The sequence below is a fragment of the Vicia villosa genome, linkage group LG5, assembly GCF_029867415.1.
Source record: "Vicia villosa cultivar HV-30 ecotype Madison, WI linkage group LG5, Vvil1.0, whole genome shotgun sequence".
Lineage (NCBI taxonomy): Eukaryota > Viridiplantae > Streptophyta > Magnoliopsida > Fabales > Fabaceae > Vicia > Vicia villosa.
Window position 1 is genome coordinate 167,416,541 of NC_081184.1, and position 12,878 is coordinate 167,429,418.

General features: G+C 34.5%; 1 protein-coding gene across 2 annotated transcripts; it reads left to right on the forward strand.

Annotated features, from left to right (window-relative positions):
• Positions 1 to 1,639: 1,639 nt before the first annotated feature.
• On the forward strand, positions 1,640 to 4,046 carry LOC131608128 (F-box/FBD/LRR-repeat protein At3g14710-like). Of its 2 annotated transcripts, none has more exons than XM_058880059.1 (4): positions 1,640 to 1,828; positions 1,954 to 2,912; positions 3,087 to 3,221; positions 3,297 to 4,046. In XM_058880059.1, exons 2-4 carry the CDS (start codon positions 1,959 to 1,961, stop codon positions 3,582 to 3,584), a joined length of 1,377 nt encoding a protein of 458 aa, XP_058736042.1. In that variant the 5' UTR covers positions 1,640 to 1,828; positions 1,954 to 1,958; the 3' UTR covers positions 3,585 to 4,046. The 2 variants fall into 2 exon arrangements, with proteins under 2 accessions (XP_058736042.1, XP_058736041.1); XM_058880058.1 differs by having other exon boundaries at positions 1,940 to 2,912; positions 3,297 to 4,045.
• Positions 4,047 to 12,878: the final 8,832 nt, after the last annotated feature.

Sequence of the window (12,878 nt, forward strand, 5' to 3'; positions counted from 1 at the left end):
ACCGAATATGGGCCTCACTCGTCGTCCTGCACTCAAACTCAGCCATGTATGAGTCCATACCCATATATTCGACCATCCACTCGATTGCCCCGACCGTCTAGATCCGGGAATGGTGCAGCAGTCTCCCTCTGATCGGCAGGTGGAGCAGACAATGAACGTCGTGTAATGTGATCATCATCTCCCCAACCAGTAAGTGGAAAGAAGACGTCTCTCGATGTTACCGTTCCACGAAAGCCCCTTGCATGCCGTGGCTGATTGTGGTTTACCCGGTCATGCACAACCCACTGAGCCCGGAAGCAGTCACCACATCATTAAACCATTGCGCCTCTGATTTAAACAGATCAAAAATCTTACGTGCGTGGTTCACCATTTTTAGCGTCGGCCTTTCTTGTTACAACAAAAACAAAAACAAAAAAGATTATTAATTAGACCGTGAAGAAAATGTGAACTAAAAAGCTAAATAAAAAACGGTTAAATAATAAAGGATAAATTATAAAAAATACCTCTTCCTCCCAGACACGTCGAGCGACGTGCTCGTGGTAGGAAATCAACACGGAAGTGTCCCTAGGCCCTCTCGGGTAGCCCTCCTCCTCCTCCCCGCGCGGAGGATCAACATCAGGTATCTCCTCGTCCGCCTCCTGGTATCTCACCTCCTCCTCCTCCCGTACCTCCTCCTGACGGGAAGAAGATACCCGAGCCAGCCGACTCCTTGATCCATCTGCACGGGTACTCGTACTCTACCCCATCCCTGCGTTGATGCTAGTTGCGTCGTCCGCTCGCGTCTAGCCGATGCTGTTTGTATCTCTCTCCTCTGTCTGAGTCTAGCTGGGTTGCCTGCCATATTCCTGAAAAAATTAAAAGCCATTAGAATGCGAAACACTCAAGAAAATTAAAAAAAAAACTCTGGGTAAAATTTGGAAGTGCACTTCCGAAACTGGTCAGAGAGGTGTTTTCGGAAATGCACTTCCGAACCCCTCTCCGAACTCCATTTTTGTAGAACTTCAAATCCTTGCCCTAATGCATCAAAATAATTTTTTTACTACTTTCTAACACCCCGTAACACATCCAGTAACATATAATAACTAAAATGTACTACATTATACTAATTTCTAACACCCCTAATATCAATTTAAATTCTAAATTGAAAGTTTTGAAAACTTTCAAATTTGAGATCTTGTTGGAGGTGCTTTAGAAGTAGTTTAAGAGCCTTTGGAGTAGCCTTTGATGGTATTTGAATTTGTCTTTGGTGTTTATGCAAATACTTGAGAAGAAATTTGGAAAATTTGAAAGATTTAAGGTAAATGGAAATGGGGGGAGACTGTGTTATTTAAACAGCCAAACACGTATTATTTCGGAAATGCATTTCTAAAGTGTTGATTTCGGAAATATTTTTTTTACGTTAAAAAAAAGTGATTTCGAAAATGTACTTCCGAAATCACTTTTTTTTTCAACTTCGAAAGTGCATTTTCGAATTAAAAAGATATTTGAGAAATTTCAGCAAGGATGACCGAGATGAGAGGTGGTCTTTAAAAAAATTCTCAAATGTAATCGTATTTTTTCTTTGTTTTTTTTATGTGTATTAATTAATTATGTATTAATATATTTTTAATTTTAATCTGTCAGCTCTGTAAGTCTTTCAGTCTCCCCTATGTACTAGTACCATCATAACAATCTAGTACTAGTTTAGAAACAGGAGAGTATAGTCACCTCGCCTCCACTTTGATCCACCTCAACTTGCAATTAAACAGAGTAACTGGGAAACTGTTTTGGCCGGAGTAGAAAACTTGCAAAGTTAAAAAGCCGTATTGGAGAATCAATGGTAAACAAGGTGAGTATCATCCTTTAGTTTCCAACCCCACAAACTTTTTTAAGATTGCATGTTTCAATTTAAGTCATTAGGGTTAGATTCCGTATTTATTCTTTGCTTTGATATTTCTAGGGTTAATGTTACAGAGATTATGGAGTCTGTTGGTTCATCAACTCATAAGAAGCATAAGGCAAAAGATGATATAATAAGCGATCTACCTGAATCACTTATAACTCACATTCTCTCGTTTCTCCCCACAAAAGATGCTGTTCGTACAAGTGTGTTGTCTAAAAGATGGATTGAAAAGTGGACATTCATCACCAAGGTGGAGTTAAACGATAGTGTGTTCTATTCTTCCAAGAGGAAGAAATCTGAGAGGAAAACACTCAAACAGTGCTTTATAAACTTTGTCAATAGAGTACTTCTTCTTACCGGAAGTCACAGTGTGGAAAGTTTTTCTCTTGTTATTACTAATAAATATGATCCAACAGTTCTAAATACCTTGATCACTTTCATCTTGAAGAAAAGGATAAAAAGACTTTCTATCTCTTCGCGTGAAGAACTCACCTTCTCTACTCTAACATCTCACTACCTTTTCAATCATGCCACTTGTTTAGAAGTGTTGGTGCTCATGACGCATTATTCTTCTCCTATCAAAATCCCTATCTATAAGATTTATGGTGTTTTTCTTTTTACAAGTCTAAAACTTCTCAAGCTGTATGGAGTTACATTTACAATTGACAAATCTCAGCAGATTATTTTTTCAGTATTGAAAAAGTTTGAGACACACAACTGCTCATGGTTAAGTGCGGGTGAGGCTGATGTCACTTTAGAACTAAAAGCACCTCTACTTGAAAGTGTTTCCATATTACAAGACTATATGCCACCAACTCGTGAGCCGCTCTGCAAAATCAAAATTTCTGATTCATGCTTGAAAGAATTCACTTATCGCGGTGATGGTATGTCACAAGCTATTGTTCTGTCTGATCAACCTCCAGCTTGCCATGCTACTTTTACCATCACTTTGTGTAGAGTTCAAGAAACTGAATCACGTGTCTCTCCTATTCTCAAGCAGTTTAGTCAAGTGAAGAGGATTAAATTGGAGGTATATGAGATAAGTTCCTATCATTTACTAACTTACTTACAAATACACATGCTTATTACATTGTTAATATAGTTCAAATCCATAAGTAGTTATGTTTAATGAACATTATTAACCACATAACAAAAGATGAACCATGTATAACGTGTGCTTGTTTCTGTAATGTTTGTCATCCAGTTTCGGACACAACCAAATGTGGCTATTCTGCCTAAATTTGCAATGTTGAGCTATTTGGAACTTGGCTATGTTAGTGTTCAAGTTTTGTTGGGCTTAATTCAAAACTCTCCTACTCTCAATACTCTACTTTTCAAGGTTGGTCATTTGCTTTATTTTATTTTATTTTAACCTTTATATCTTATTTAGACTTTGTTGATTACAAATCATTAGGGAATATTGACATCCAACCATGAGCTTCCCAATTCTGCTGCTGTGCCAGATTGTTTGACGTCCAGTCTCCAAGTTGTGAAATTTGGAGATGTCTGGGGAAACGAGCATGAGCTTTTATTAGCTAAATATTTAATGGAAAATGGTACAGTGCTTGAGAGGATGAGTTTCTCCTTTACTGATGAATGCTTGGATGAGCCAAAGGTCATTGAAGAATTTAAGGAGAAGCTGTACTCCTTTAAGAAAGGAATCTCTTTTGCCATACTTGAATTTTCATATGATTGTTACTAGTTTGTAGAAACAAGTTGTTCTTGTCTACAATGTTTCCTTTTGCTTGTTGTATATATAATGCTAAGATGCCTACAATATGTTTTTTTGGATACAGCATATGCATATGATGTTGCTTGCAAGTAATTGTCTACAAATGGTGCTGCAGACTGTAAGATTGGTTTGTATATTAGCAACAACTAGCAAAAAAGTAACTAGTGGTGTCTGTAACATGGATGAAAAGGACAAACAAGTTACCATGTAACATGTTTATTTCAGATATAAGAATTCGACTGAGCTCAACAAATAATAAATACAGTGGCCTTTGAACTAATTAGCAACACAAAAATTTAACATCAGTTCAAGGTCCCTTGGCTACTGCCATTTATAACACATTTTATCTTCATTTTTTTTACGGTTAATAATATCCATTATTTATTACTGGATCTTTTGGAAGAATTTATAAGATATTTAAACATCAAAGGTGCACAGAGAATAAAAAGAACAAAGAAGATTTGATGAATGAGAATGAAATTAACAAATAATATTGATGAGAAGTGAGAACAAAAATGGTACTCAAAATTACAAGTGCACAATCACCCGAACCACATACTGAAACTGCAGTATCTCTGTTTATGTAGCAAGGGCCTTGAGATATTCTCCACAACTGATGCAGCTTCAGTAGCAAGCTAAGGGCCTCCTCCACAAGTGCTCTAAACTCAGCACCACTGAAACGTGCTCCTAATACACCAGGAGCTCTCAGGAGGATCTCATACAGTTGAATCAGTGGTTGACACATAATTTCACGTGATCATCAATATTCAATGAACGATTTAGGAAGCAACAAAGAAAGAAAGATTAGGAAAAAAATATAGAGCTGTAAAGGAGGACAACACAATCCAACACTTCTTTGTGTATAATGCCATCAACATAGACCACAAGAAAAATGCGCCGAACATAGACCACAAAAAAAAAATGCGCCGATTGGTGGAAGAATGAAGGAAGAAAATAAGTGATATGTTGCATTTTGAATGGTGCTTCTGATGTCACAATAGATAGTGATTGGTTTGGTAATGGAAATGTTGAAGTCTTGGAGAAGACATCATATGTTGCATTTTGAATGGTGCTTCTGATGTCACAATAGATAGTGATTGGTTTGGTAATGGAAATGTTGAAGTCTTGGAGAAGACATCGTAACCATGTAGCTTCACAAGTAGTGTTGGCTAAAGCTCGGTATTCCACCTCTAAGGATGAGAGAGATACAATGTGTTAAGTTTTGCTTTTCTAGGAGATGAGAGACGTTCCCATGATGAAACAGAATCAGGTGGGCAAGCTCCCTAGTTAGAGTCTGAAAATCCAGTCAGAATCAAATGTCTTACTCAGGACCGGTTCTGACAATTTGGAGACCTAGTACAAAAAATAAAAATAGACTCTAATAAATATATATATATATATATATATATATATATATATATATATATATATATATATATATAAGACTTTCAAAATTTTATTAGAATTTATATAGTAGTGTGAAAAAAGTCAAACTAATTAAAAAAAATAATAAAACCTTAAAAATACTCAGTAGATTAATTTTTGTTCAAAAATATTTTCCTATTAGTTTAATTATAAATATTTAATCATAACGATTTAGTTAAAAATAATACTAATAATATTAACATTTTAATATGATTATAAAGTAACACTACCTAGCAGTTTTTAAAAACAGTTGAAAAAATATTATAAAATATGCCAGTTTTTAAAAACAAATGAAACCTTTCCCGACAGTTTTTAAATATGTCAGTGTTTACAATATGTTTCTTTTGGATACTGCATAAGATGTTGCCTGCAAGTAATTGTCTACAAATGGTGGTGACTGCACTTTTGGCTTAAGATTGGTTTGTATATTAATAGCACTAGCAAGTCTGTCTATATTTATCTGTTGTAGAAAAAAAATGTAACTAGTGGTGTCCGTGTAACATGGATGAAAAGGACAGACAAGTAACCATGTAACATGTTTATTTCAGATATAAGAATTCGGCTGAGTTCAACAGGCAACAAAAACAGTAGCCTTAGAACTGATTAGCATCACAAATTTTGGTAAAGTCAATTAAAAATTAAGAAACATGTTAAACATTAAACATGTTAAAAATTAAGAAATTGGAAAGTTGAAATCTATATAAGAAACATGTTTTTCCACCCCTATTGGTTTCTTGTATTCATCAACTCACTTTCATCTTAGAGGGACAAGAAGATGAAATTTCTTAATATATTAATAAATAACGTCGTGGTTAAGGTTATGCCAGAAGCAATAATGAGGATTCCTAAATCTTTTAAATTTCCCAGCCTCAATTTCTGAGTTAAACATTAAAGTAACTGCGTTAAATAACATTGAACTAAGATAGAGTTATGTGCCACAGCAATGTCATTTATCAATGGGCTGTCATCAGTCTCATTTTAATATTGCCAGATTATACAATACACTGGACAGATCACGTAGAACTCATACGATGTTTCACTTGAAATACTTAACAATTATGGATGCAACTTGGAAAACAATCTATTCAGTAATTCAAATGTAATAGCTGTCTAAAATACAAAGCCAGTTTACAATGTCCATTGCCTAATGTATAAGGCAATATACTGCATTTGGTCATCATACGGTTGGTTTAATTATGAAGGGAAATCTAATTCTTGTGCTCTGCATATCGAAAATACCCCATATCAATGTTAATATTGTCCGGCAATGCAGCTGTACTAGAAAGCCATGCCATCCTCTAGCCATTTTTGTTCAACCTCCATTATACATTATATTATTTTAATGTTTGCAAGATAACATATTATAATCAAACATGTCTGCGACCTTCACTTTTGCCTACTTGCACCAAAAGTCACTTTTGGTCATCGTGGTATTTAATGCAGTCTACTTTACATGCTTAGTTTATCGTATTGAGGTTGTCCTTGCTTACTACTTTATTGCAACAAAAAACCATATCCTCTCTTTCAAGTACATGAAGATTTGCCTACTTGCACCAAAAGTCACTTTCAATCTAATGTTACAACTCTGAGCATCAACAAATAACACATCTTTAGAGTACAATCACATTGTTGCGATTCAACTACAACCATACAAATCTTAGTTACTCCTTAAACATTTCTTTTGTTGTTTTTGTTGGCACTAACAATTCCATTAAAGTTTAATTCTAACCATACAAATCTTAGTTTCTCCTTAAACATTAGTGGGATGTTACTCCTTAAACGTAATTCCTTGACCAACTGAAAAAATAAACATAGATATTTTTAATTTAACAATAGTTTAATATTGCTATGACTTTTTGTAACAAAATTTCTTCAAACTGTCGATTCGAGCCATCCATTAACCTCAGCAATTCAATTAACTCCTCATAGCAAGAACATAGTTAATGAACTGTCATGACATTGAATATGTCCATCTCTATTTTGTTCCCATAATTCAATGAGATTGTACCTGCAGCAATATGCATATGATTCCATGTTGTCAATGCAATTTTAATGAAACTTAAATAGGTAATGCCCCATTCAATGCCAATGTCTGTTGTGTATTTACAGCCTTTGTTATTACATTTATTTAATTGATACTTAAGAAACCCAACAATATTAAGACATCAACTGAAGCAGCTTCCACAACATGTTGAAATGTCTCTTTGAACTGGTCTTGTATATAGTTATAACTAATGTTTCAATAGGCAGCAATTCAATTGAGATCTTTGAACACAAGTTCAGCATTCAACGTTGTTGTAATTACCATATTCTTGATTGACATTGTCCATCAAATTGTGTTTTGTATTATGGTCGCAACTTCATTAATGATTTTCATAATTCATAAATGTAGGTTTCCTCTAATGGACCAAACTTCATTGATAGCTGCTAAGAGAGCACAAGCACGAAGATTTTTACTACAAAAACAAAATCACGCTAAACGTCTCAAAACTACATCTTAAGCGTCAACTTCCATGAATATCAACATCGAATCACCAGGCCAACTGCTCTTTTTCCTTATGTTGTGGATCATATCATGCTGACACCAACTACCAATGTGATAAGAAGGCCTCTTGCTGATATTACACCATCCATGATTAACCGAAAAACCATAGATCAAGTGGTTGCTGAAGGACGAACACTAAGTGCCATGTTTGAAGTTTTCACAGCCTCGGGAGAGCAACCATGGTTTTAGGGGCCAAAAGAAGTGTTACGCTGTTCAAAATCTTGGGACAAATCTATTGGAAAATTTTCCGGCAGATGGCAATGACGACGTCCCCGCTAATATTTTACTGTACAATGCAAGCGAGGTTGTGTCCGCCCTAAAAAGCTTCCCATTGATGTCAATACTACACTTTACCAACAAGGAAAGTTTGAAGTTGGATCTTCTACAAATAATATGTAAGTTGGTGGTGTTGTCGTACAATTGAAATTGTGAATGCATAACTTGTTAGAAATCCGGGTATGATAATCCTGGATAACTTCGAAGAATCGTGTTCGTACACTTTCCGAACAAAGTATTTTGACCCTATTCTTGCCTGGGTTCACAAAATCTTTGTGGGGATAATTCTCGAAGAGCAATCTCCATATGACAATAGAGAACAGATCAGGAATGAAGAGAGGAAGTATTATTTTTTGTGTCACCAAAACCGAGGCCAGATGACTCATTATATAAGAGATCAATAACAAAAACCGAAAAGACACAATTGTTCGGAAAACGGTCATGTCTGTTGGGAAAGGGTACAACTGTTAAGAAAAATTTTCAAACGGGGATCTGCCCCTTGGACCCCGCCAGGGGCTCCGCCCCTTGGAACCCCGTTTCTATTATTCGTATTCAATTGCACGTTTTGCTCTACGAGCGTGCACTCCGCACTACCCTAACTCGTTTCAAGCTCAACGCATAATTGCATCGGCCTATAGTAAATCACATTACTACCAAAATACATTGATGATACTAAAATCACCAACATAACTATTTCTCCGTTCAATGCCTAACTTAATTCTCTTAATGTATTTGTCATGTTTCATTAATCTTGTCATAGTCTAAGACAACATGAACAATTATACTAAACAAAATTTTATCTACTTGCAATTAATTGGCTCAGTTATGCTTATTCATCTACTTGCATATCAAAGAACAATACTAAACAAAATTTTACCATTTACTTGGAATACAACTATTTTGGCCCGGTTTATCCGATATCCACTTGGGAACCGGCTCAATAGAATCGGACCAATAGACTGATCAAAATGCTACTCAATTTGGATATGAATAATGTTTTTTGTCCGATATCCAACCACAAACCAGACTAAATATCTAATTCCATCAAAATTCTAATCAACAACAACCAACACAAATTTCGATCTTCGGTCATCTATTTGTAGAGTATAATGTATAATGTATAATAGAAACACTAAGGGTGTGTTTTGTTCGAGGTAGAGCGAGGTCAGGGGAGGGAATATTTAAAATAAAATGTGTTTGGTTCAATTTTTAGGAGGGGAGGGGAGGGAATATTTAAAATGAAATGTGTTTGGTTCAATTTTTAGGAGGGGGGAGGGGAGCAAAATCCCTCCAAATGACACTTTTTGCGTTCCTCCGAATCGGGGGATTCGGAGGGGAGGGGAGGGGATCTGAGTTTTAATATTAATTAAATTATTATATTTACAAAAATATCCTCAATTTTATTTTACTATTTTAAAAATATTATTTTCTTTCATGTTCTTATTTTTCTTTTTGTGATTTTTTCTTATTGCTTCCATCAACTTATTATAATTATTCTTCACCTTCAAATTATTTTTATTTAATTAAAATCATAATTACTATAATTTTTTTATTATAATTTATTTTATATATTCAAAAGTTGTTATCAACGCATAGTTTATTTTGTATCGAGAGTTACAATACGAATCAAGTGTACTCATTTTTTTTAATATTATGTGATAAGTTATGACATTTTAATCACTCAGTTATACAAATATTATTTCCAAGAAAATATTTATGAAATTTTTACAATTGAAGTGGATGACACATTCCGCAAAAGAGGAGGAAACTTGGCCATATCACTTTTTGGAAAGGATGGAATAATTCACGATGTTGACGGAGATTGAGTGAGAATCAAATAGGGAGAAGTCGAAGAAAGAACCAGTTTTAGAATTAAGTGGTGACAATACGTTTGATATATTTTAGAATGTAATCGAATCATTTTTGTATGTAATCGAACCATTTTACCGCTGCTTACTTTTATCGATTTAATTGTTTTTATGTTTTCATGGTGCTGATTCTGACTAAATAATTTCTGGTTCTACATAATTCGGAAATGCATATTCGAAATGTTTTTTAAAAAAACCATCAAGGAATGTTTCAGATATGCATCTCCGAAAACACCCTTTTTCGTTAAAAAATAAGGGGTGAATTCGGAAGTGTATCTCTGAAACATGCCCTGACACAGGATAAGAAATCTTGTGACCAAATTGCTCAAATTCTTCTATAAATAGGGTCTCTAACCAATGCATCAACATCAAACACCACAAATTAGAGATGACCCAAACATATCATCACCTTGCTTTTGTTTACTTCAATGGTGCGAAACCGCCACTTTAATTTAGGTTCTCCAAGGACACGCCGTTCGCCGAGCTGATTACCATACTCAATTCTCTCCTGCTATATCCAAAAAATTGGAAGGTAGTCAAGCTTGGGTGTCGCCATCACTTGACACCGAAGGAAAGGTGCAGTTCACCCAGTTTGCACTGAAGACAAATGACAATTTAAAGGTTATGCGGAGTACTTTTCGCCGATACTCCACTAAGGGTCCGATTGAAGTCGATTCGAAGATTCAGAGATCTGGAGAAGATATCATTAAAATTGTGCAACGTCTTCAGCTACCCGTTTATAACAATATGTAATGTTAAATTTCGGTTTCAATATTTATGTAATTTGGATATGTACTTCTAATTCCCACCAATGGATGAATTCGAAAAATACATCTCTGAAAACACTCTTAAAAAAATAAAATATGATACATTCTGTCATGAAATTAACCAAAACAATATATAGAGATGAAGAAGAGATGAATGAGAGAAAAAGTAATATTGTATTATCATCTTCTTTCAAGTGTGCTTTACATTGTAATATGGGTCTCTATTTATAGGACTCAAGGGAGATAGAAAATCACACATATTAAACACATATTAAGTATGGAATAGGAAGATGAAAACCTAGGAGATGGATGGACATCCACTAACATAAATATTCATAACACTCCCCCTTGGATGTCCATTGAGGATATGCCTCGTTAAAACCTTACTAGAGAAAACCCAGTGGGAAAAATTCTAGTGAAGGAAAAAGAGTACAATATCCTTTGAATGTGAATTGCCTCGTTAAAAACCTTACCAGGAAAACCCAATGGGACAAAACCATGGTGAAGGAAAAAAGAGTGCAAAACATATGTATTTCTCCCCCTCATGCAGACATTTACATGTGAGACGATATTCTTTGTAGTCGTTGCTTAAAATGTCTTCTTCGAAGTGACTTCATGTAGTGTTAATAGTAATGCGGGATTTTATGAAGTTGTTGCCATGATTTATTTCATAGATCTCCATGAAATGGTTGTACCATCACATGTAAACAAATAACCTGTTTCTGATCTACCATTGTGAGAATCTGACAAGTAACCAGCATATCTAAGATAACAAAGTATATGTTTGACTCCGTTCAAATGTCTTCATGTAGGCTAACAATTGTATCTTGGTAATAGATTGACCACAAACGATATATCGAGACGTGTATAATTAACAAGGTACATTAGTGCTCCAATTGCACTAAGATATGGTACTTCAGGACCAAAGAATTTTTGTAATCATTTTCTTGAGGCCTAAAAGGATCTTTCTCTACATCTAATGATATAACAATCATTGAAGTAGACAACGAATAAGATTTGTCCATATAGAAGTGTTTCAACACTTTTCTATATAATCTTCCTGATGTACAAATATTCCATTCTCCAAATTCTCAATTTGTAAGGCTAGACATAATTTTTGTTTTTCCTAGGTCCTTCATCTCAAATTCTTTCTTTAAGGAATTTATAGCTTTTGGAAGCTCTTCAGGAGTTCCAATAATATGTATGTCATTCACATAGATAACTAGTATTGCAAATGCTTTTCCACATCATTTTATGAAAATACAAGTCCAAATTGAATTATTTGTATATTCATCATTTAGTAAATATTCTCTGAGGCGATTATACCACATGCATCCAGATTCTTTCAGCTCATAGAGAAACTTGTTCAATTTGATGGAGTAGTTTTCTCGAGATCCAAAATTACGCGCCTCTGGTATATTGAACCCTTCAGGGAGTTTCATGTAAATGTCACTATTAAGTGAACCATATAAATAAGATGTCATTACATCCATCATGTTTAAATTAAGCCCTTCATGTGTTACAAGGCTAATTAATTATCAAAAATCAATTGAATCCACTACAGGTGAATATGTTTTATCAAAATCAATCTTAGGTCTTTGTGAAAATCATTGAGCAATAAATCAAACTTTATATCATTCTTATTTTCTTTTTCACAAAAACTCATTTATATCCAATTAGTTTCACACCATGAGGTGTTCGGACTATAGGTCCAAAAGTGAGTCACTTGTAAAGTGAGTTTAATTCTTATTCAATTGAATATATTTATTTTGGCCAATTCTCACTTAGTCTCTAATCTTTAATAGACTTTGACTCATGATCCTCGTTATCATTGATCACTTTTAGCGCTATATTGTATACAAAGACATTGTCAATATTGACTTTATTTGGTTATATCAATTTCGATTCCATTCCATTTCATCCAGGACATAATTTATCGAGATCTCTTTATTTCATATTTCAAGTACTTGATTTGTTCTTCTGGAACTGAAAATTAAATTAGATCAAAGTGCTATTAGCATTTTCATATCCTCACTTGGGTCATCTTTAGTTTCTTTTCTTAGTAGAGGACTTTTAACATTGGAACCGACTTTCATACCACGCTTCAGGCGCAACTACAACTCATTTGCAATATTATATTATCCAATAGGAGAATCCACTTTGAGTGGAGTATTACCAGCTGATAATTTATTTCATAAACTTTGCAAATGAATAATATTTTGAACTTTTGGTTCATATTGATTTGTACGAGGATCAAGACAGCAATTTATTTTAACTTGTTCATTTGAACTTCTTGTTCATGATTTCAGCTGTTCATTTCCCTCCCCCTAATATTGGAAAGATTAATTTATCAAGTGATAATCAGCCTAATGGGCTGCAATCA

Excerpts from the sequence above, each read along its gene's own strand:
- LOC131608128 (XM_058880059.1), top strand. The coding sequence starts at position 1,959 with ATGGAGTCTGTTGGTTCATCAACTCATAAGAAGCATAAGGCAAAAGAT. Across the intron at positions 2,913-3,086 it reads TGAAGAGGATTAAATTGGAG|TTTCGGACACAACCAAATGT; the intron begins GTATATGAGATA and ends TTTGTCATCCAG. Across the intron at positions 3,222-3,296 it reads TCAATACTCTACTTTTCAAG|GGAATATTGACATCCAACCA; the intron begins GTTGGTCATTTG and ends ACAAATCATTAG.